The 24006-nt window shown below is 42.2% G+C and overlaps 1 protein-coding gene across 2 annotated transcripts in view; it reads left to right on the forward strand.

Annotated features, from left to right (window-relative positions):
- The window catches only part of IGSF5 (immunoglobulin superfamily member 5), a 56162-nt gene that overhangs the window by 12505 nt on the left and 19651 nt on the right, over positions 1–24006 (forward strand). For both annotated transcript variants that reach the window (XM_005675625.3, XM_005675626.3), the window contains exons 3-4: positions 778–1095; positions 7304–7603. In XM_005675625.3, coding sequence (XP_005675682.2) covers positions 778–1095; positions 7304–7603 — 618 coding nt within the window. The remainder of the gene's footprint in view (positions 1–777; positions 1096–7303; positions 7604–24006) is intronic.

Genomic DNA, 24006 nt, shown 5'->3' on the forward strand with positions numbered 1-24006 from the left:
CTTGCCCCGTGGGCCAGGACTCGCTCCGGAGTCCACAGTCTTATGCTCTGGAACTACATGCTCACCTGTGGGAGTTTTAAACCCAACACCAGATGCTGTGAGACTCGATGAGGCTGTGAAGGCCTCCCTCGAGTGTTCTTATTGAGGGCTCCCGCTCTCCAGTATCCTTCTATGTATTTTCCCTCTCTGTGTCTCCCCCATGGGTCTCTTCTCATCTTTGGAAAAGACCTGCCTCAGTGACAGGTCTGTCCTAAGGGTGCTGGGGGAGTGTAGTGGACCATGATCATGGCAAGCTAGGGGCTCCGCTCACTGTGCAAAGAGACACTTCCTTCCACTCCCCTCTTTGAGCCTTGAAATCTCCTCAGAGGTGAAAATCATCTGTCTTCCCCGTTTCAATGGGAGGAAAATTCCCACTTCATAGTGAGGCTGAAGAACTTACCTGAACTAACAGAACTCGGATAGTGGTGGCTCTCTGGACAGGCTGGGGTCAGATACTTCAGGGAACGTTCCCTCTGGAGGAGGGGCATTGCTCCCCCCATCCCCAATCTTGCTCAGATTTCCATGGACTGTGGGGTTGGGGGTGTGGAAAGGAGGGCAAGGACATGGCTTCCTGTCCACTGGCAGCTCCTGATTTACTGGGAGCCTTGGTGTTGGGACCAGCAGGACATGGAGTCTGAGCCATTAGAAGGTCCCGACTGGTACACAGAAGGGCTACAGGGTACAGCCGACCTCTATAGAGTCATCTCCTCACCACCTGCAAAACTGGTTGTCTTTCAGCCTGTGGATCCGGCAGTGAAATCATAGAGGGTCCCAAGAATGTCACGGCCCTGAAGGGCTCAGAGGCTCGCTTCAACTGCACCATCTCCCAGGGCTGGAAGCTCATCATGTGGGCTCTGAGAGGCACGGTGGTGCTGAGCATGACACCTAGTGAGCCCATCATCACCAATGACCGCTTCACCTCGGCGAGCTACCAGGAGGGCGGGAACTTCATCTCTGAGATGATAATTCATGACGTGCAACTCAGTGATGCCGGGCAGGTCAAATGCAGCCTCCAGAACAGCAACCGGGATGGATCCGCCTTCCTTTCCGTTCAAGGTGTGTATGCAGGCAACTCTGAGGAGGAGCACTTGGAGTCCTCTGGGTAAAACATCAGGTTGCAAAGAACCTTCTGAAGCTCATGTTATGTGGGGACGTCTAGGGTCAGCCTTCTGTTGGTACTATGCTTGGAATTATTCTGAACTGATGGACATTAGGCTGTTTATTTATCACCTCCCTCTCTCTCTCCCTTCTTCCCTGCCTTCCTTCTTCCGTGTATGGACTTGCCTTCAGTTGATACTATGCTGAGAATTTCTCTGAACCAACTAGTGTTTGTTGTTTTGCCATGTGTTCATTTCTCTCCTCCCTTCCTCACTATCCTTCTCCTTTCTTTCTTCCTGCTTCTCTTCCCCTCCCCTTCCATCTTTCCATTCCTTTATTTTCCATTTTCTCTTATTAAGGCTATGAAAGACAGTTTTTTAAAGTCACTTTCCCATCTGACCAATTTCAGTATGAACAGCTTTTCTGGAAGTATATCCTGGAATTCTAAGGCCAGTTGTGGTCGTTCGTCTTCAACTTAGAGTTGACAATCATTGCTCCTTTCCTAGTTTTTCATATCCTGGCTCTGTTTCTTTGCCTGACATCATTTATCAACTTCGAATCATGCTTTAACTTTTTCCTCTTTCTGGCTGAATTTTCCTAATCTCTTTCCTGCCCCTAGTGAGTCTTACAATCAAAGGTGCATGTTCACTCAAACTTACCATATCTTTTAGAGAAAATAAAACAGTAACAAAATTTTTCATAATGGACAACTTATTTTTCCTTTTATCATTCATTTTCATTATAGGGAAGTTGTGGCATCAAAGGTAATTTTGAGGTGCTGAAGATTATGCTACATAGTGAACAAAATAAAAGGATACTTTACAAGGATTCAGAATATATCAAAGTTTAATCATTTTGCATTCCTTGAAAATGTAACTGTAATATTTACAGATGTATTGGAGCTTTTACAGTTCCTAATTTCTATGGCAGCATCTCATTTAACAGACTACATTGTGGCTTTGAAATTTTTCTTATGTGTATTTATTTGTTAGTTTAGGAGAAATTTCCAATGATTTGGTCTGTATCTGCACTGCTATCAAATCAAGTTTGATAATGTTTGGTGGAGATACAGGTCTACCTATTTCTACTTGCTTGTTTTTAAATTTAGCCAAATTGTTTTATCTTTATTTTTATGTCTTTGATTTCATGTGGTTTAATTAAGGGCCCAATGATATTCTCTAAAGAAGTGATCGTGTGAGGCTACTTGGATTATTGGCTTAGTTTGCACAATGAAACTGTTACTCTAATAATTTGTGGTGTAAAGGAAAGAGCACAGGACAAGGAATCAAAGATATGAGTTCTGGTTTTGTTTTCATCCCACCTTGGTGACTCCTGGAATGGCTCAATTTCTTTATCTTTAAAGTGGGGATAAGGCTCCCCTGCTCACATCACAGGTTTACTCTGAGGATCAGATGAAAAACTGGCTGAGGGGGGTTTGAAGACTCCCGTGCTCTGTCTGTTTCACTTTACTGCATATGAAGTTGGGGGCCAGAGAGGTCTGGGGGTTAACAGCAGAGGCGTGGGAGCCTGGCTGCCAGGTCAAAGTCCAGCTTTATTGCTAACTGTGTGACCTTGAATATATTACTTAGTGACCTTGTGCCGTAGTTTCCTCATCACAGGGCAGTTGTGAGATCAAAAGAGTAGGTCTATATAAAAACCTTTAGGTCAGCACCTGATTCATAGCAATCTTCATGTAGTCATTTGCTATTACTTATTGTGTTCCCAATAGGGGCATGCCATTGCATTAGGCGTTTAAGGACGACTCAACGGTAAGTGCAATAAGACACAATCCTATCCTTAAGAATTCGAGAAGAGTGGATAGGGATTTCCCTGGTGGCCCAGTGGCTAAGAATCCACTTTGTGAAGGAGAGGACTCGGGTTTGATCCCTGGTCAGGGAACTAAAATCCCTTGTGCCATGGAGCAGCTAAGTCTGCCTGCCACAACTACAGAATCTGTGTGCCACATAAAAGATCCTGCAGGCTGCAACAAAGATCCTGTGTGCAGCAACTAAGACTCAACACAGCCAAATAAATATTTTTTAAAAAAGAGTTGATGCTGAAGCTGAAGCCCCAGTACTTTGGCCACCTGACATGAAGAGCCGACTCATTAGAAAAGACCCTGATGGTGGGGAAGACTGAAGGCAGGAGGAGAAGGGGGTTGGCAGAGGATGAGATGGTTGGATGGAATCACTGACTCAGTGGACATGAGTTAGAGCAAGCTCCAGGAGATGGTGAAGGACAGGGAAGCCTGGTGTGCGGCAGTCCATGAGGTCACAAAGAGTCAGACATGAGAGAGTGACTGAACAACAACAACAACAACAACAGCAACAAAGTGGATAATGCAAGGGCATAAACAGCAGTGGTGCAATGTAGATGCTGGCCAGTGCAATGAGAGGGAGACAAGGTCAGGTTCAAACTGTGAAGGGAGGTGAGAGAATACTCAATGAAGTATTCTAGGTTGGCTCCAGGGAGCAGGTGCCATATGAGATGTGCTTTGAAAGTCTGTAGAAAACAGGCAAAATGGAGAAATACCTCTGGATCAAGAAAACAGGGTCAAAGGCATGACTTATTATTGCTATGCTTATGGCATATCAGATTCTTAAATTCATGTGGTTTTATAGCATCTTGCCTGAAGCTATGAATCTATAAAGTTGTCTGAATACTGCAAACATGCATTTTTTTATGTTGATAATTACTGTAGCTTTTGGTTTTTAACACAGATGGAAGAACAAGCATCTAGGGAAGTTACAGTCTTCCCCAAGATCACGTGGAAGAAACCCACAGATTGAGACAGAATTGCGTCCATTTACCCTGATTGTAATGATCTGAATGGTACTTCATTCAGTTCACTTCAAAAAGGTGTTTTTTTTCCCCTTCCCGTGTATCTACAAGAAAAATAAAGAGATCTTACATAACTGCCTGTTGAGTCATCCAAAATCTATGTGGATGTTCTAGCTATCACCTTGTGAAAAGTGTTTTTCACACCGCTGGATGACCTTTGTGAAAGTCCGTGAGTGGGAAAAAGTGGATCACATATACATACTGAAAAAGAAAATGCTTCAGGTTGAGTTTTTCTATTTACTGTCCAGTCCACCAATTAATCACACGCTGAAATCTAGACCTCAGGTGTTTTGAGGGCCCCTAAGACTGGGGTACAAGGTCACTAAAGCAGTAGTATTCCTCCTCAGCTCCTGTCTTCTTCAACACCTCCATCATGAAGCAATGAATGAAATGGAAAGAATAAGCACAAACCCCGGCAGCCTGCAGAGGGGCAAATCCATTCCTCTCTCACTATATTTACGGAAATCCTTGAGATAGCCAATGTGCTTCACTTACTAAAGACACTATTCAAGAAAGAACTAATGGGAAATCTAACATTTCAGAGGAAGAAGGGCTTTCAGAGCTGATTCCGTTCAGTCTAGTCAGGAAACTCCCCAGCGTCTTCCCAGGTTCTCTCAGGGTGGTTTATGAGAATACATGTTTCCATAGTCATATTAAGATGTTATTGCCTTTCTCGTACGTTGTCATGAGTGTACAGGGAGTTTCCCACTGAACACTGGGAAGGTCTGCATAATTGAGTAGACCGGCATTTTCCAAGTGGCTGATGTATGATACAAAATCATGCAAGGATAAAAGATCCATTCAAAGTGCCAGATAGAGCAATGAATTCTAATGTAACGGAATAAAAGTTTATTTGTGTGGTTTCAGTTTACAGTGTGTGTGAAAGTTGCTCATTTGTGTATGACTTTTTGCAACCCCATAGACTGTAGCCAGCCAGGTTCCTCTGTCCATGGAATTCTCCAGGTCAAAATACTGGAGTGAGTAGCCATTCCTTTCTCCAGGGGATCTTCCCAACCCAGGGATTGAACCCAGGTCTCCCGCATTGCAGGCAGATTCTTTACCATCTGAGCCACCAGGGAAGCCCTCCACAGTGTAAATAAACTTTAAGAAAACACTACTGTCAAGTTTTGGTGTAGTATTAAAGAATAGCCATGATTATCTGAAAAGCCTCCTTACCACTCTAACCATATATCTGTGTGAAGTTAGATTTTCATATTCTCTTTATATAATCCAAAGAAAGCAATATATGGCGACAGATTGAAGGCAGCCACATGGTGTTAAAGAGATTTACATAAATAGAAAACTGTCATTTTTCTTACTTAATTTACTTAGGTTAAAATATATTTTCATAAAAATATGTTAATTCATATTAACCAGCAAAAGTGTTAGTTGCTCAGTTGTGTCTATTTGTGATCCCTTGGACTATAGTCCACTACGCTCCTCTGTCCATGGAATTCTCCAGGCAAGAATACTAGAGTGGTTAGCCATTCCCTACTCCAGGGGATCTTCCTGACCCAGTGATCAAGTCTGGAGCCTTCTGCATTGCAGGCAGATTCTTTATCTTCTGAGCCATCTGGGAAGTAATGGGTTGCTGCTGCTGCTGCTAAGTCGCTTCAGTCGTGTCTGACTCTATGCGACCCTATAGATGGCAGCCCACCGGGCTCCACCGTCCCTGGGATTTTCCAGGCAAGAACACTGGAGTGGGTTGCCATTTCCTTCTCCAATGCACAAAAGTGAAATGGGTTACTAATGTTATTTTAAAATATGTGTTTGAAAATAAGCAAATATTTAATTCTAATTTCAAATATGGGAAATATAGATAGACCCCACTTAAACCAAAGGTCTTTGGCATCCTCAGCCATTTTTAAGAGTATGAAAGGTATTAAAACCAAAATGTTTGGGAACCACTGATCTAAGTTAAAGCCTCTTGCTCACCAGGTAGTAAAAAGAGAGCCTGAGAATTTCAGTGATCTGCCCAAGGTGATGACAATTTTGTGGGAAAGACAGGATCCAGAACAGATTCTTTGATTCTTAGTCCAGTGTTTTTTCCATTATAAAATGTGAGAGGGAGTTTTAGGAAATTTTAATTTGAATATTTCAATGTCTGGGTAATTCACTAAGGCTGTGTCTTTTCCGGGGCCAATCCTCAGGTTATTTTAGTAATAGTAGCACATACAAGTGCTATTTTCAGATGGGTTATTTTCAGTGTGAGCCCTGGCATATGCAAGGGAGTCTTTACTAAAAACTTTAAAATAATTGATCTAGTATATTTTGATACAGGATTTAAGGTAGTTGTTTCTATGATTAGATTAGATTTGTATCTAATTTGTACCTAGAAAAATATTTTAAGGCAATATCATAGGAAATTATATTTTTAAATGTGTTGTCCCAAAATAAAGAAAAATGAATCTGGTTGATCAAAGAAAGGCCAGGAGAGACTTGCTTCCATCATGAAACTCTGAGAAGTGTTCTCTCTACAATGAAAAGAATGTAAAGATTCTTTCCCTTTTTGCATTGGTTCTTAGGGCAGCCCAGAACAAGTTTGCAACTCTGCTGCAGTGATCCTGTAGCCCTCTGTGATGGGCACATTCATCCCATCTTTCCCATGTAATTTATATTTCCCTGGATCCTGATTTTTTTTATTTAAAGAAAATGCTTATTGTTTATTGCCTGTGAAATTTAACAAGGATATTTTCAAAAGGTAATAACAGTCAATCAGAGAAGATTGCTTTAAGACAATTAAAAAAACCCTTAAGTGAAAAAATGAAAAAACATGGAAAGATGTGAACTACAGATATGTTATAATTAACAACAAAATAAATGATCAGTGAAGATGAAAGACAAGCCCCTAAAATTTTCCAAGAATTTGGTGAAAGAATACAATTAAATAGAGATATATAGAGATAACCATGTGAAGAATGAATCCCAGGGTTTCTATATGCATATAATAGGGATTCTAGATAAATGGAATAGAACAGAAAGAGGAAATGCAATCAAAACTAATAGAAGAAAATTGTGTGTTGAAAGAGAACACAAGTGTTTGAATTAAGTATGCTTCCCAAGTCCCTGGATCCTGATTTTTTATTTATTCATTTTCTCTGGAATCTATATTTTCTGGTGAGCCACCTCCCCTTCTTCTATGAACCTGACAGGTGTAAACTAAATACACAGATCAAACCTGACTTATGGTTTCCGGATACAGACACAGTCAATTTGGGCTGGGGAAGACAGTGCTCATGCAATGTGATCTAAAGGAACATTTTTGGAAAAATCTGGCCCTGAGAGGCATGATCATTCCCTCGATCATTTCTCTTTTCTCCTTTAGTCATGGGGCAGTTGCTCATTCCTGGAGGCAGCCTTGTAGTCATTGAGGATAAGCCTTGTAATGTGACTTGCCGTGCACTGAACTGGACCACGCTCCCAGATCTTTCCTGGGAGATAGGGGTTCCCGTGAGCCATTCGAGCTATTATTCCGTCCCGGAGCCTGAGGACCTTCAAAGTGCAGTGAGCATCCTTGCCCTGACACCGCAGGGCAATGGCACTGTGACTTGTGTGGCTGAGATGAAGGGGCTGGATGTCCGTGAGTCTGTAACTATCAATCTTACTGTGGTTCCGCCTCCCTTGGGTAAGTGAAGACTTTTTGCTTCATACAAAGTGAATTATTATTGCATGCTTTACATTTACATACTGCGCTGCTTAGTCAACGATGCCCAGGAAAATCGTATGGTGACCTTGATCTCAGGAAGGGATGGTGGTGGAGACAAAGGACGTGTGTCAGCTTCTTGACCCTGAATTTCAAGTTTAAATTCCCTCTTCAAGTGTTTCTCTCTTTTCTACTTACGTATGGAAATCACTGAGAATCTTGACAGCTGCTTATAAAACAGCATTAAGTTTTCAGATATAAATTCTTGAATTCAGTGTTTTTCTCTAGCTCTTACCCGTTGTTCCTGTCTGATCCCATCCCCTGTGCCAATAGGAAAGGAATTCTTCTAATTTTTGAGGAGGGTGTGCATTTTCTCAGGGATTCCTTCCAATCTTAGTGGAATTAGGAGGGATCATTTTTTTACACAGCAAATCCACAGTCTATCTGAAAGTACCAGGTCTATGTATTAAAAAAAAAATGCACAAAATGACATAAGTTTAAAATTTAGATCCAAAGAGAATCTGCTCTAGGGTCCTCGTTGTTCAGTCACTAAGTCATGTCAGACTCTTTGCAACCCCGTGACCCCATGGACTGCAGCACACCAGGCTTCCCTGTCCTTCACTATCTCCCGGAGTTTGCTCAAGTACATGTTCACAGTGTTGATGATGCCATCATCAACAGGGTCCTTGGCAAATGCCAGACTCTGACTACACATCTTCATGAGGCCTCTCTGAGCCTGCTTGAGCTCAGAAAGCACAAGGGTGGGGGCTGGAGGTTTGTTTTCACACCTACATTTTGGAAAAGTGAAAGGAAAGGAGGCCCAGAGAAGGACTACACTCTGTTCGAGGTCAGATGCTGATGGCACAGAGGGATCCCAAAGCCTGGACGAGTTCTCCCATGTTCCATAACTCTTCCCACTATGAAAACATCTTCACTTAAGATCTTCCAAAGTTTGGAACAAAGTTACAGCCATAGAAAGTTAATAATAACAATAATAAAAATAAAAAACAGCACTACATATCACTTATTAAGTAAAGACTATTTTTTTCCAGCTCAGTGTTTCACTTTATTATTTTTTTAAATTTTTATTGGTGAACTTTGGCCACCTCATGTGAAGAGTTGACTCATTGGAAACAACTCTGATGCTGGGAGGGATTGGGGGCAGGAGGAGAAGGGGATGACAGAGGATGAGATGGCTGGATGGCATCACTGACTAGATGGACGTGAGTCTGAGTGAACTCCGGGAGTTGGTGATGGACAGGGAGGCCTGGCATGCTGTGATTCATGGAGTTGCAAAGAGTTGGACACGACTGAACTGAACTGAACTGAACTGATTTAAAATGTTGTGTTAGTTTCTGCTGTACAGTTAAGTGAATCAGCTATATGAATACATACCAAACAATGTATCTCCTCTTTAAATACACTAGTTTAAGTGGCTCTCAAATATTAACCAAATTAACCTGCATAGCTTTCTCATGAGCGGATGCTGTTATATTCCTGCTCTAAAGATGAGATGACGGGGGAGCACTGTTTGGAACATGTCCATGTTTATAGTAGATGGCAGAGGTGTGCCTTGCCAGTGTGTGTCAAATCTGCTTACCTGTCCACTCTGCCCTCCAGTCCACTCTGCCCTCCCCCTGTGAGCAGCCCTGGAAGGTGTGTGAGTGTCCTGGGGCTGTGTAACCTCAGACTGGGTGCTTAAACAACAGGCATGGTTTCTCTCAAAGCTCTGGAGGCTGGGTGTCTGAGATCAAGGTGTGGACAGGGTTGGCTTCTTCTGAGGACCAGCCTGTTCCAGACCTCTCCCCCAGCTGTTACTGAATCCAAGGTCACTCTGCTCACTGCACAACAGCTGGATAAATCCAAGAGATGAGATATTGAGGCAAGGAATATGACTTTATTCAGAAAGTCAGCTGACTGAGAAGGTGGCAGACTAATGCCTCAAAATAACCATTTTATTGGGGTCTGGATGCCAGGTTCTTTTATAGAACAGAGATGGGGGGAGGTGAGGAAACAAAGTAAAGAGGCCATCAGTCTTGCAAATATCTCCTAGAATGGCAATCCTCAGGCAGGGGATGTGTTTATTTCTTTCATCTTGCCACCCACAGGTGGACAGAGGCCTGAATAAAGGCATTTTGGTTTAATATTCAGGCATAGGGGCAGGGTTTCCTGAGGCAGGCCACTTTGTACAGGCAGTGTCCTTTCAGTGAACCAAAGCAAGAGGAAGAAAGGTTAAAGAAACAGATCCAAATGGAGCTGTAATTGGCTCTTCCCTATAACACAGCTTCTGGTGGTTTGCTGGCCATCTGTGGTGTCCCTTGGCTTATGGACACTGCATCACACTGATCTCTGCCTTCGTCTTCACATGATGTTCTCCCTGTATATGTGGCTGTGTCCAAACTCCACCCCCTCCCTTTTTAAAAAAAATAAAGACACCAGTCATATTGGATAAGGGGCCACTCTATCCAGTATGACCTCATCTTAACTAAATTCCATCTTCAACAACACTGTTTCCAAACAAAGTCACATTCTGAGGTTCTAGAAGATAGGACTTTAACAAATGAATTTTGCATGTGTGCATGCTAAGTCACTTCAGTCCTTTTCAACTCTTTGCAACTCTTCTCTGTCCATGGGATTCTCCAGGTGAAAATACTGGAGTGGGTTGCCATGCCCTCCTCCAGGGGATCTTCCTGACCCAGGGACTGAAACCAGGTCTCTTGTGTCTCCTGCATTGGCAAGTGGGTTTTTTTTTTTTTTTTCTCTTACCACTAGTGCCACCTGGGAAGCTTGGGGAGAGACAATTCACTGCACAACAGATGATATCTCTGTGAACCTGTGAAAAGCCATTTAGAGCCTAATGTGTTTAGATCCTGTTATCCTGAACTTTACACTGCAGGTAATAATCCCCAGTGTAGTACCAGCACAAGCCCACGCTCTTGATGTTTGGCCCTTGTCTCCAACTCAGACATCCCCAGAGATCATGCAGACAACAAAAATGAAAGCATGTGTGAATACACGTGTCAGGTAGGAGACAGATTGTAGGGGCTTGTTAGGAATCAGACAGCATGCTCGAGACACACAGAGCAGGTGGACCAGCTCCAGCTGGTGATTGCCAACAGAAATGGGAGTTCAGGACCACCAGAGCTTTGACCTGTTTCTGTGAATATGTGTCTTTTTGATGGTAAAGATCACAGAGATCTGTGTTTTGTTTTGTTTTGTTTGGTTTGTTTGTTTTTTTGGTTTTAAGTCAGGGTTAACTTATTTCAGCTTATGAGACTCCAAAGAATTTAGCTTATTTCCTACTAAGACTACATATGAAGAGGAAGCTAGAATTCAAACCTAACTTGCTTTTCTTACTAGTTTGGACAATTAAAAACCTTTAGAAAAGTTGCAAGAATAGTACAAGGAGTACCAATGTATCTTCACTTAGACACAACAGATGTGAACATCTCACGTTTGCTTCTCTCTCTCAGCTTTTCTTTCCCTCCCTCCCTCCTTGTCTTCTCCCTCCCTATCTTCTGTCCATCCTTCCCTCATTCTTTTTACAATTTTTTTTCTCTCTCTTTCCTTCCTTCCTTCCCTTCTTCCCTTCTTTCCCATTTAAGATTTGCTTGGAGGTTTATGACACTTTACCCTTAATACCCCAGCATACATATCATAAGAATAAGGCCATTCTAATTAACCCCAATGTTCTTGGAAGTCAGGATTGATACAATACCATTATACAATATTCAGTTCATATTCAAATTTCTCCCACTGTCCTTTCTAGATGTTTCTCCCCCTAAGCCAGTATCCAGCTAAAGACCATGTACCTTTGGTTGTCATGTCTTCTTTGCTCTCCGTTAATATCCTGTGGTCCTCCCACCTTTTTTGTCTTTTCTGATAAAAACGTCTTTGAAGGATCCAGACCTTTATTGCAAGAAGCCTTTCAATATGGATTTGTCTGAGTTTTCCCAGCATACTTGATGACGGTCAAATATTTTTGCCAAGTTATGAGTAGTGTCATGTGGGCACATGATGCCAGTTTTCTTGATTACTGGTAATAAGTTTGTTCATCTGATTAAAGCAACATCCCCCAGATTTCTCTATTGGAAAGGTTCATTTTAGCTTTTATAATTAATATGTAATCTACAAATACTGTGTGAATATCTGTTTCTTGGCAGTCTTCCACCTAATAATATTTGCATTCATGGATAAGTCATTGACCAAATCACTTATTTCTTTGGTGGCTGTAAAAGAATGATTTTCTGATTCTACCATTTTTCTATATTTTTCAGTTGTCATTTTTCTGTAATGGGTGTCTTAGGTGACACAGTGATAAAGAATCTGCCTGCTAGTGCAGGAGACATAAGAGACGTGGGTTCCATCCCTGGGTTGGGAAGATCCCCTGCGGTAGGAAATGGCAACCCACTGCAGTATTCTTGCCTGGATAATCCCATGGACAGGGAGCCTGGCAGGCTACGGTCCAGGGAGTCACAAAGAGTTGGACATGACTGAATAAATGAGCACACACATTCTTCTTCAAAGAAGAGACATTGCTGTCTCTTTCTTCCTTTTTTTTTTTTTTTTTTTTACAGTTTGGTGTGGACTCATTTTTATCCAATACATTGTAATTTACTCCCATCACTATCCATTTTTATATTCTAATTTTGACCAGGGGGAATCCTTTCCAGCTGGCTCTGGTGTCCTGACGTGTCCCTCTTAGTTCCTAAGTACTTGGCTCATTAAGATGTTCCAAATTTTCTTTGCATTTCCCCTGTTCTGGCCTGGAGTTGACCATCTCTTCAAGGAGCCAACCCAGCTTGCTTTCAGGCAATTTATTTTTAATTTTTAAAATTTTTATGTTTACTTTATTTTACTTTACAATACTGTATTGGTTTTGCCATACATTGACATGAATCCGCCACGGGTGTACATGAGTTCCCAATCCTGAACCCCCCTCCCTCCTCCCACCCCATATCATCTCTCTGGATCATCCCTGTGCACCGGCCCCAAGCATCCTGTATCTTGTATCAAACATAGACTGGCGATTTGTTTCTTACATGATAGTATACATGTTTCAATGCCATTCTCCCAAATCATCCCACCCTCTCCCTCTCCCTCACAGTCCAAAAGTCTGTTCTGTATAGCTGTGTCTCTTTTGCTGTCTCACATACAGGGTTATCATTACCATCTCTCTAAATTCCATATACATATGTGTTAGTATACTGTATTGGTGTTTTTCTTTCTGGCTTACTTCACTCTGTATAATCGGCTCCAGTTTCATCCACCTTATTAGAACTGATTCAAATGTATTCTTTTTAATGGTTGAGTAATACTCCATTGTGTATATGTACCACAGCTTTCTTATCCATTCATCGGCTGATGGACATCTAAGTTGTTTCCAAGTCCTGGCTATTATAAACAGTGCTGCAATGAACATTGGGGTACATGTGTCTCTTTCAATTCTGGTTTCCTTGGTGTGTATGCCCAGCAGTGGGATTGCTGGGTCATAAGGCAGTTCTACTTGCAATTTTTTAAGGAATCTCCACACTGTCCTCCATAGTGGCTGTACTAGTTTGCATTCCCACCAACTGTGTAAGAGGGTTCCCTTTTCTCCACATCCTCTCCAGCATTTATTGCTTGCAGACTTTTGGATCGCAGCCATTCTGACTGGTGTGAAATGGTGTAAACTTCCAAACTCATTCTATGAGGCCACCATCACCCTAATACCAAAACCTGACAAAGATGTCACAAAAAAAGAAAACTACAGGCCAATATCACTGATGAACATAGATGCAAGAATCCTCAACAAAATTCTAGCAATCAGAATCCAACAAAACATTAAAAAGGTCATACACCATGACCAAGTGGGCTTTATCCCAGGGATACAAGGATTCTTCAATATCTGCAAATTGATCAATGTAATTCACCACATTAACAAATTGAGAAATTAAAGCCATATGATTATCTCAATAGATGCAGAGAAGGCCTTTGACAAAATTCAACATCCATTTATGATAAAAACTCTCCATAAAGCAGGCATAGAAGGAACATACCTCAACATAATAAAAACTATATATGACAAACCCATAGCAAACATTATCCTCAATGGTGAAAAATTGAAAGCATTTCCCCTAAAGTCAGGAACAAGACAAGGGTGCCCACTTTCACCGCTACTATTCAACATAGTTCTGGAAGTTTTGGCCACAGCAATCAGAGCAGAAAAAGAAATAAAAGGAATCCAAATTGGAAAAGAAGAAGTAAAACTCTCACTGTTTGCAGATGACATGATCCTCTACGTAGAAAACCCTAAAGACTCCACCAGAAAATTACTAGAGCTAATCAATGAATAAAGTTGCAGGATATAAAATCAACACACAGAAATCCCTTGCTTTCAGGCAATTTAAATGTGACAAAGTATGGTCCAGGGTTTGAAAGGGAAGATTGAAAAAAAAGTTCTATTAGCACCAATGGAATGAAACTGTTTAAACCACACACTTTATTAAGGCAATAATGTAACAAAGAGCTCTGGTCTGACTGATGATGCCTTGTAGAAATGGATCTGGAGATGAGCTTGCCTGCAAAGTTGGCCTTTTGTAGGGAAAGGGCAAGGGGCACTCACTTTCCCTTGATGGGGTTTAATTCAGCTGAATTCTTCTTAGCCAGGGACCAGTGAAGTGAACAGGCTTAATTATGGCATCTGGAGTTCCAACAGCTTCACAGAGGAGAGCGTGATGGGTATGTTTCAATGAGTCCCATTTTATTGGACTCATTTGGAGATGGGTAATTTGTTTCTAAATTATTCATCAAGACCGAGAGCAGCTGGTGCCTGGTGGTGTGTTGTGTGTTTTATGCAAGTTTTAGCAGCTGAAGACCTCGTTACCACCTGGGCTAGGGAGTTGGCTTCTGGAAGCCAAGCCACGTTTATGAAGAGCTGAGAATGCACGAGGCTGTGCTTGTTCAGGCTTCCTCAGGAATCAGATAAAAACATCAGTCTTGTCACCCATTTCCTAAAAGTGCAAGGAGTTTGTGTTCATTTTGGGGGTAATCCTTTTGAGCCCTTGAGGAAAGTGACATTGACAGCTTAGGAAGCTTGATGAGTTTAAGCCAAAAGTTTGCATGAAGTGCTTATTGATTCTATAAAGAAAAGCATATTGAAAGGCACATGCTGGTGTCTTTTTAAATTGATTTTCTTGATTATAGAGGTAATACAGACTTTAAGATCACAGACATACAGACAGCAAGAAGGTGAAAGCCCCTCTCACTCATGCCTTGGGCCAAGCTCCCTCACCCCTCTGCCCGACTGCCTGGGTCATTTTTTCCACAAACTTACAAGTGTTCAGGCTGTAGACTGTGCAAGTGAAGCCATAGTTTTAGGACACACGATTGCCTTGTAGACTGTGGTGATTCCTGGTGAGATCTGAGTTCTGTGGGACGTGGTCCTTTTGAGAGCAGACAAGAGTGGTGGGTGTGACCATCTTTGTTGGAATTTGGGCACTAGTTGTGTGACATTGGACAAGTCCTCTGCCTTCGTGGCATAGTTTTCTTATGGGTAAAATGAGGGAAGAGAATAGGACACACATTTCCCCTCATTGGCTGCTTGTTAAGGGAGCTTTAACACTTATGCTGATTCTCAGGCCCCACCCCAGAGTTCTGTCTCAGTCTGTGTAGAATCTGGAAGTCAGCATTTATTATTATTATTTTAAAAAGCTCCCAAATTACTGAGCAAGCAGGATTAAGAGCTACTGAAATGGACCCTTTCTAAGGCCCCACCTCCCAGCCCAGCCTCATCAGATGCTACTCTTCACAGACTTGATGCCAGACAGCGTGTACTCAATTCCCAGCTTGCCTTCTTACTCACAGTGTGACATGAGGCAGGTGACTTAACCTCTCTGAGCCTCAGTTTTCTCATCGGTGAAACAGATAATAATAATAATCCCTACCATCTAGGGTGGTTATTGGTATGAGAATAAGTGGCTTTAAACAGCCAGTGCCTGCACCGGAGCCTACAGGACAGGAGAGTGAGCCACGGTTCTCCTTTATTTCGTGGATTCAGTGATCTCCCATGTCCTTTCTGGCCCACATAGGGGCATATTTTGCACATTTTGGTAGTGACATTTTGCAGTCATCCTGCTGGTTTTGAGAAAGTCTATGTGCCCTTTTAAAACTCTGAGCACTTCTGCGAGAGCACCTGGGATCTATTTTCCTTTTCTTCACAGATGGGAAAAGGACAATCTCGGAGCTGAGATTAAAGTCACACTGTAAATTCAGTCTTGCAGTCCTTGTGTGCAGGCAGTTATGGGAGGGAATATAGGGAGGAAGGCAGGTGGCGTTGATCTTGGAGGTAACCTTACTTAGTCACTGTTTGTGGGTAACAGGTATAGTATACCCAGGGATCGAACCTGGGTCTCTTCCTTTGTAGGCAGATTCTTTATCACCTGAGCCACCAGAGAAGCCCATAGTATATCCATCCGTACCCGCAAATCTTCTTTCCATCTTGAATCATTGTGCCCACACCCTTTGCTAAGACACAAATCAGGGACTGGTGTCCACTGGGAGTTCCTGATTCTTATAGGACCTGAGCTGCAGCTTTCCAGGCAGGAATTTTCCAGATTAGAGACCCAACGTGGCAGAATAAAGAGTCTGAGACTCTGGGGCTTCCCTGCTCTGAGCGCCCTTGGCCAACCTGTAATGGGGCTTTATCCTGAGTGTTTTATTTGCACGATGAAGGGGTTGGGTAATGGATGAGATCATTCCAAGATTGTGTTTTCTGTTCCATGTCATGATTTTCATTTTATCAATATAAGACTATTGTTTCTCTTTCAACCCACTGTAAATGTGCTCATTTAAAAATTGTTGTTTAGTTGCTCAGCAGTGTCTGACTCTTTTGAGACCCCAGTGGACTGTAGCTGGCCAGGCTCCTCTGTCCATCCAATTTTCCAGGCAAGAATACTGGAGTGGGTTGCCATTTCCTTCTGCAGGGGTCTTCCTGACCCAGGGATTGAACCGTCATCTCTTGCATTGGCAGGTGGATTCTTTACCACTGAGTCACCAGGGAAGCCTTGTTCATTTAAAAATTAGCCTCATGCTAAACATAGATACCTGTGATATATATGCATGTGTGTACATATATATACATACTGTGATATCAATTAAAAGTTATTATTAAAGTAAGGAAGGAGAGCTATGATTAACCTAGACAGCATATTAAAAAGCAGAGACATTACTTTGCCAACAAATGTCCATCTAGTCAAGGCTATGGTTTTTCCAGTAGTCATGTATGGATGTGAGAGTTGGACTATAAAGAAAGCTGAGCACTGAAGAATTGGTGCTTTTGAACTGTGGTGTTAGAGAAGACTCTTGAGAGTCCCTTGGACTGCAAGGAGATCCAACCAGTCCATCCTAAAGGAAATCAGTCCTGGATATTCACTGGAAGGACTGATGCTGAAGCTGAAACTCCAATCCTTTGGCCACCCGATGTGAAGAACTGACCCACTAGAAAAGACCCTGATACTGGGAAAGATTGAAGGTAGAGAAGAAGAGGCTCACAGAGGATAAGATGATTGGATGGTATCACTGACTCAATAGACATGACTTTGAGGAAGCTCCGGGAGTTGGTGATGGACAGGGAGGCCTGGTATGCTGCAGTCCATGGGGTCACAAAAAGGTGGACATGAGTGAGCTACTGAACTGAACTGAAGGAAGTTTCCTCTGTGTGGCTCCAATCCTAAATTACATCTGTTTACAATGCACACCTTATGCTTTTCCCCTGGAGCAGAGAGAGGGCATAAGTCTTTCTTAGGTGGGAAACTCTGTGGGAGATTTGACCCCCAGTGTAGCGAGGTAGCAGCCAATAGGAAGCAAAAATCTGAGCCGTGTTGTTCCTGAGGTAAGTTGCCATGTTGGTGAGAGCCTGGGGCTTTTAGGTGAGTGCAAACATCCCTCTTTTGAAGTTGGTGGTTAAATTGAGGGACATGAGAGGCAGGCAGGGTGCAATATCACCGTCTCTCTTTCTTGATTCTGTTTCCCATGCCAGCGAGGTGGCCTCCCTTCCTTCAGATAGGCCCTCCCTAGGGTTATCTTGCTGTGCAAGATTAGGGGGAAGATTGTCATGCTAAGAAACAGCTGACCCAAGTTGGCACGCTGAGAGTTTTTTCCAGCAGCAAAGGAAACGCCCCTGATAGAGCGGTTGAGTAAGTCAACAGTGTGTTGACTTTCTCCAGTAAGAATTTCAAGTCTTTCTCTCGAATCTTGAACCAGACCCACCTCTGCTGGCTCCCTTCTTATAAAACTCCTATTCTTTTCAAGCTTCAGTTTGTAAAAAGAGTTCATCAGGCCGAATTTAAGATGAGTGCCGCAATCTGGAACATATACACTGGACCTCACAGTGTTTGGCACTTTGATCTGTGCCTCTTGAGTTTCTGAACAGCCTGGTGGGGTAAGAATTGTTACTAACATGTGAACCCAAGGTTAAAGGGAGCATAGGCACACGGTGGCCACGAAATTTGATTGGTTCTGTTGACACGGAGCCTGAAGCTGTCTAAGTCACAAGGCTTCTGAAGAGTGGACGGAGTATGAATATCCTAAAGCAGTTCTGGGTTTAATAATTTTGTCATCATATCAGTGAGAGGGATAATATAGGGGTTCCCTGGAATGTGGCAGTTTGCTTGGGCAGTGTTTACATCTTGACTGCACTCAGGGATTCTCAAAGTGTGGATCACCAACCACCTGCCTCAGAATCACCTGGGGTACCATTACAGACCCCTGACTTGGCATCAAGGAAGCTGGCTCTGAATTATGAGCACAGCAGACATTTTAGGTGATGCTTGGGAGTCTGCTTTCTGTGGAGCAAGGGGACGAGTGACGTTACTCTCTGGATGTGACTGACGTTAAGGGACTGGCTTGTTTTTTGACCATATACTGTATTTTATCTCATTTTTATTTTTTTAAGTTGAAGTGTAGATGATTTAAAACGTTGTGGTAGTTTCAGGTGTACAGCACAGTGATCCAGGTATATATTCTTTTACAGATTATCCTCCCTAAATTATTATACAATATTGAGTATAGTTTTCTGTGCTATACTGTAGGTCCTTGTTGTTTATCTATTTTGTATATAGATAAACCCATTTGAATGCAGAATAGCAAGGAGAGATAAGAAAGTCTTCCTCAGTGGTCAGTGCAAAGAAATAGAGGAAAACAATGGAGTGGGAAAGACTAGAGATCTCTTCAAGAAAATTAGAGATACCAAGGGAACATTTCATGCAAAGACGGGCTCAATACAGGACAGAAATGGTATGGACCTAATAGAAGCAGATATTAAGAAGAGGTGGCAAGAATACACAGAACTGCACAAAAAAGATCTTCACGACCCAGATAATCACGATGATGTGATCACTCATCACGAACCAGACATCCTGGAATGTGAAGTGAAGTGGGCCTTAGGAAGCATCTCTATGATCAAAGCTAGTGGAGGTGATGGAATTCCAGCTGAGCTATTTCAAATCCTGAAAGATGATGCTGTGAAAGTGCTGCACTCAATATACCAGCAAATTTGGAAAACTCAGCAGTGGCCACAGGACTGGAAAAGGTCAGTTTTCATTCCAATCCCAAAGAAAGGCAATGCCAAAGAATGCTCAAACTACTGCACAACTGCACTCATCTCACACGCTAGTAAAGTAATGCTCAAAATTCTCCAAGCCAGGCTTCAACAATACATGAACCATGAACTTTCAGATGTTTAAGCTGGTTTTAGAAAAGGCAGAGGAACCAGAGACCAAATTGTCCACATCCGCTGGATCATCGAAAAAACAAGAGAGTTCCAGAAAAACATCTATCTCTGCTTTATTGACTATACCAAATCCTTTGACTGTGTGGATCACAACAAACTGGAAAATTCTTCAAGAGATGGGAATACCAGATCACCTGACCTGCCTCTTGAGAAATCTGCATACAGGTCAGGAAGCAACAGTTAGAACTGGACATGGAACAACAGACTGGTACCAAATAGGAAAAGGAGTACGTCAAGGCTGTATATTGTCACCCTGCTTACTTAACTTAAATGCAGAATACATCATGAGAAACACTGGGCTGGATGAAGCACAAGCTGGAATCAAGATTGTCAGGAGAATTATCAATAACCTCAGATATGCAGATGACACCACCCTTATGGCAGAAAGTGAAGAACTAAAGAGCCTCTTGATGAAAGTGAAAGAGGAGAGTGACAAAGTTGGCTTAAAGCTCAACATTCAGAAAACTAAGATCATGGCATCCAGTCCCATCACTTCATGACAAATAGATGGGGAAATAGTGGAAACAGTGACAGACTTTTTTTTGGGGGGGGCTCCAAAATCACTGCAGCTGGTGACTGCAGCCATGAAATTAAAATATGCTTATTCCTTGAAAGAAAAGTTATAACCAACCTAGACAGCATATTAAAAAGCAGAGACATTACTTTGCCAACAAAGGTCTGTCTAGTCAAGGCTATGGTTTTTCCAGAGGTCATGTATGGATGTGAGAGTTGGGCTACAAAGAAAGCTGAGCACTGAAGAATTGGTGCTTTTGAACTGTTGTGTTGGAGAAGACTCTTGAGAGTCCCTTGGACTTCAAGGAGATCCAACCAGTCCATCCTAAAGGAGATCAGTCCTGGGTGTTCACTGGAAGGACTGATGTTGAGGCTGAAACTCCAATACTTTGGCCACCTGATCTGAAGAGCTGACTCATTTGACAAGATGCTGATACTGGGAAACATTGAAGGTGCTGGGAAAAGGGGATGACAGAGGATCAGATGGCTAGATGGCATCACCAACTCAATGGGCATGAGTTTGAGTAAATTCTGCGAGTTGGTGATGGACAAGGAAGTCTGGCATGCTGCAGTCCACGGGGTTGCAAAAAGTCGACATGACTGAGTGACTGAAGTGACTGACTGATATGTTAATCCCAAACTCCTAATTTAAGGACTGACTTGTTTTAAAGCTCCATTTATGGGGCTAGGGAGGATGATATGGGGAGTGATAATTCTGTTACCTCCCCCTTCATTTTTTTGGGGGTAAATCTCTTTTTACCTCTATCTGTCCCAGCTTACCTCAGAATGGTAGCTGATGTGGAGATAGATATTAGTTTTGACTTTTCTAAAGTCCCGTAATCCTTGTCCAAGCATCTCAATATGAGGAGAAAGGTGAATTCTAGTTCTGGCTCAGCTGCAGCTGATAGCGTAGTGTACAGATTTCTCTTCTCCATGCAGAGTCAGAAGGAAACAGTCTCTTCATCTGTCCATCCATCCTTCTATCCATCCATCGATTGATTTATTGGTTCAACATGCTCAATTTTAATATGCCTGTTGCTTGGGGTATAAGGAGAATAAGACACAGTCTTTGTGGGGACAATCTAGTTTAGATAGGAGCAGAAGTGTAGGAAGAATGGACCTTATAGTGGCCGATTTCACAGACATTTAAGGTGGCATTGAGTATGAGATGTTTCAAAGAGAAAGAAATACAAAAAAGCCATCATAGGTAATGCAGAGAAGCTTTGCATGAAGGACAAAAGGCAAATGTCTTTTTATATTATATAGTTCTTCAAAATTCAGAGTTCTCTGGATTTCAGCGCTTGTTTTGAGATAAGTGTGTGGATTATTCTGCAGTGGGATCATTGCTCATCCAGAGGTCAGTACCCAGAGGTCGACACCAAAGCATTGCTGCTGCTGCTGCTAAGTCGCTTCAGTCGTATCCAATTCTGTGTGACCCCAGAGATGGCAGCCCATTAGGCTCCCCTGTCCCTGGGGTTCTCCAGGCAAGAACACTGGAGTGAGTTGCCATTGCCTTCTCCAATGCATGAAAGTGAAAAGTGAAAGTGAAGTCTCTCAGTTGTGTCCGAATCCTAGTGACCTCATGGACTGCAGCCTACCAGGCTCCTCTGTCCATGGGATTTGCCAGGCAAGAGTACTGGAGTGGGGTGCCATTGCCTTCTCACCAAAGCATTAGTGATCATCTATAACCACTCATACAACTTATTCTGAGCCTTTAACTTTGAAACTATGATTTCAAGGAAAGCTAAGTAAGAAAATCCAAGAGACATTTTTCAGCTATAATCTCTGGTTCCAAAGTGTGGGAAGACCATTGATTTACAAGCAAATCCTATTTTTCTTCATAGAAAGTCTGTTGTTTTAATATTTTTCTAATGACTGATATATAATAAAATAGCACACATTTACAATGAGATGCTATCCAAGCACCCAGAGTTGAGTGACAGACTTTCTTGAATAGCAATTCGCATTTAAACAGATCAACCTAAACATGTTGTTATAAAATTGTTTTTAAATTGATGTTTAATTAGAGAGTAATTGCTTTACAATATTGTGTTGGTTTCTGCCATATATCAACATGAATTGGTCATAGGTATACATATGTCTCCTCCCTTTCGAACCTCCTTCCCACTTCCCATCATGTCCCACCCCTCTAGGTGTTATAGAGCATGGGGTTTGAGCTCCCTGTGTCATACAGCAAATTCCCACCCACTATCTATTTTACATATGGTAATTTTTTAAAAGTTTGTTTCCATGCTACTCTTTCAATTTGGCCCACCCTCTCCTTCCCCCACTATGTCCATAAATCTGTTCTCTACCTGTTCTCATCTCCATTGAGTGAAGGTGCTCAGTCATGTCGGACTCTTTGCAACCCCATGGACTGTAGCCTATCAGGCTCTTCCAGGCTAGAGTCCACTGGATTTTCCAGGCAAGAGTGCTGGAGTGGATTGCCATTTCCTTCTCCAGGGGACCTTCCCGACCCAGGAATTGAACCCAGGTCTCCCGCATTGCAGACAGATGCTTTACCATCTGAGCCACCAGGGAAGCTGCCCTGCAAATAGATTAATCAGTGCCATCTTTCTAGATTCCATATTTATGTGCTAGTATATGATATTTGTTTTTCTCTCTCTGACTTACTTCTGTAATAGACTATAGGTTCACTCACCTCATAGAGCTGACCCAGAAGTGTTCCTTTTTATGGCTGAGTAATATTCCATTGTATGTATGTACCACAGCTGCTTTATCCATTCATCTGTCGATGGATATCTAGGTTGCTTCCATGTTCTAGCTATTGTAAATAGTGCTGCAATGAATATTGGGGTACATGTGTCTTTTTCAATTATGGTTTTCTCAGGGTATATGCCCAGAAGTGGGATTGTTGGGTCATATGGTAGTTTTATTCCTAGTTTTTAAAGGAATCTCCATACTGTTCTCCATAATGGCTGATCAATTTACATTCCCACCAACAGTGCAAGAGGGTTCCCTTTTTTTCCACACCCTCTCTAGCACTTATTGTTTGTAGATTTTTTAATGCTGACCATTTTGACCAATGTGAAGTGATACCTCATTGTAGCTTTGATTTGCATTTCTGTAATAATGAGCAATGTTGAACATTTTTTCATGCATTTATTAGCCATCAGGGAAAGATTGGGAAGGTGGTATGATCCCATTGGACTCTCCCTGATGAAGGTGAGGTTCTTTATTTGGGGCAACTGAGCCCTTGAAACGTGCTGGTATGACTGGTGCTGAGTATGTAATTGTATATAATTGTATGTAATTTAAATTAGATTAAATTTCAATTTAGACAACCATATCACATGTATTGCAAAGTGCCCACTAAGACATGGCCATGAAAAATCAAAATGGCTTTTCTTCTCTCTTTCTTTCTCTCCCCAGCTCTCCTTTTCATTTTGATTGCGCTTTTTAAAATTGTCTAGACATTTCTAGAATAATTATAAATTTTCTTACTACTTCTGGCTTGCTTAATTAGTACAATGTATTTTGCATGATTATGGTTTCAGAACCCTATTTAAAGTTGCGTACATCAAAACTCTTTCTAAGGAACATGTCTTTGGCATGAAGTCAACTTGGAAATCACATCATCATTGTCATTACTTTCTGGGGGGAAACACCTTTACAATGTTATAGTACTGCTGGATACATTAACGTAAATAAGATAACACCAACTCCAAGAGTTTTTCGGCTGTTTCCATTCCTGAAAATAAATTGGTGATGAGGCAGACTTGAAACACTGAACAAGTCAGTTCAGTTCAGTCGCTCAGTCGTGTCCGACTAGTTGTGATCCATGGACTGCAGCACGCCAGGCTTCCCTGTCCACCACCAACTCCCAGAGCTTGCTCAAACTCACGTCCATTGAGTCGGTGATGCCATCCAACCATCTCATCTTCTGTCATCCCCTTCTCCTCCTGCCTTCAGTCTTTCCCAGCATCAGGGTCTTTTCCAGTGAGTCAGCTCTTCACGTCAGGTGGTATATGTTTATCACAGGGCATTTTGAATATATTTCCCTGTACTATATAGTAAATCCTATTGTCTGTTCATTCTATGTGTGATAGTCTGTATCCACTATTCCCAAACTCCTAATTCA

This window comes from Capra hircus, chromosome 1 (genome assembly GCF_001704415.2).
Source record: "Capra hircus breed San Clemente chromosome 1, ASM170441v1, whole genome shotgun sequence".
In the NCBI taxonomy this organism is placed as follows: Eukaryota; Metazoa; Chordata; class Mammalia; order Artiodactyla; family Bovidae; genus Capra; species Capra hircus.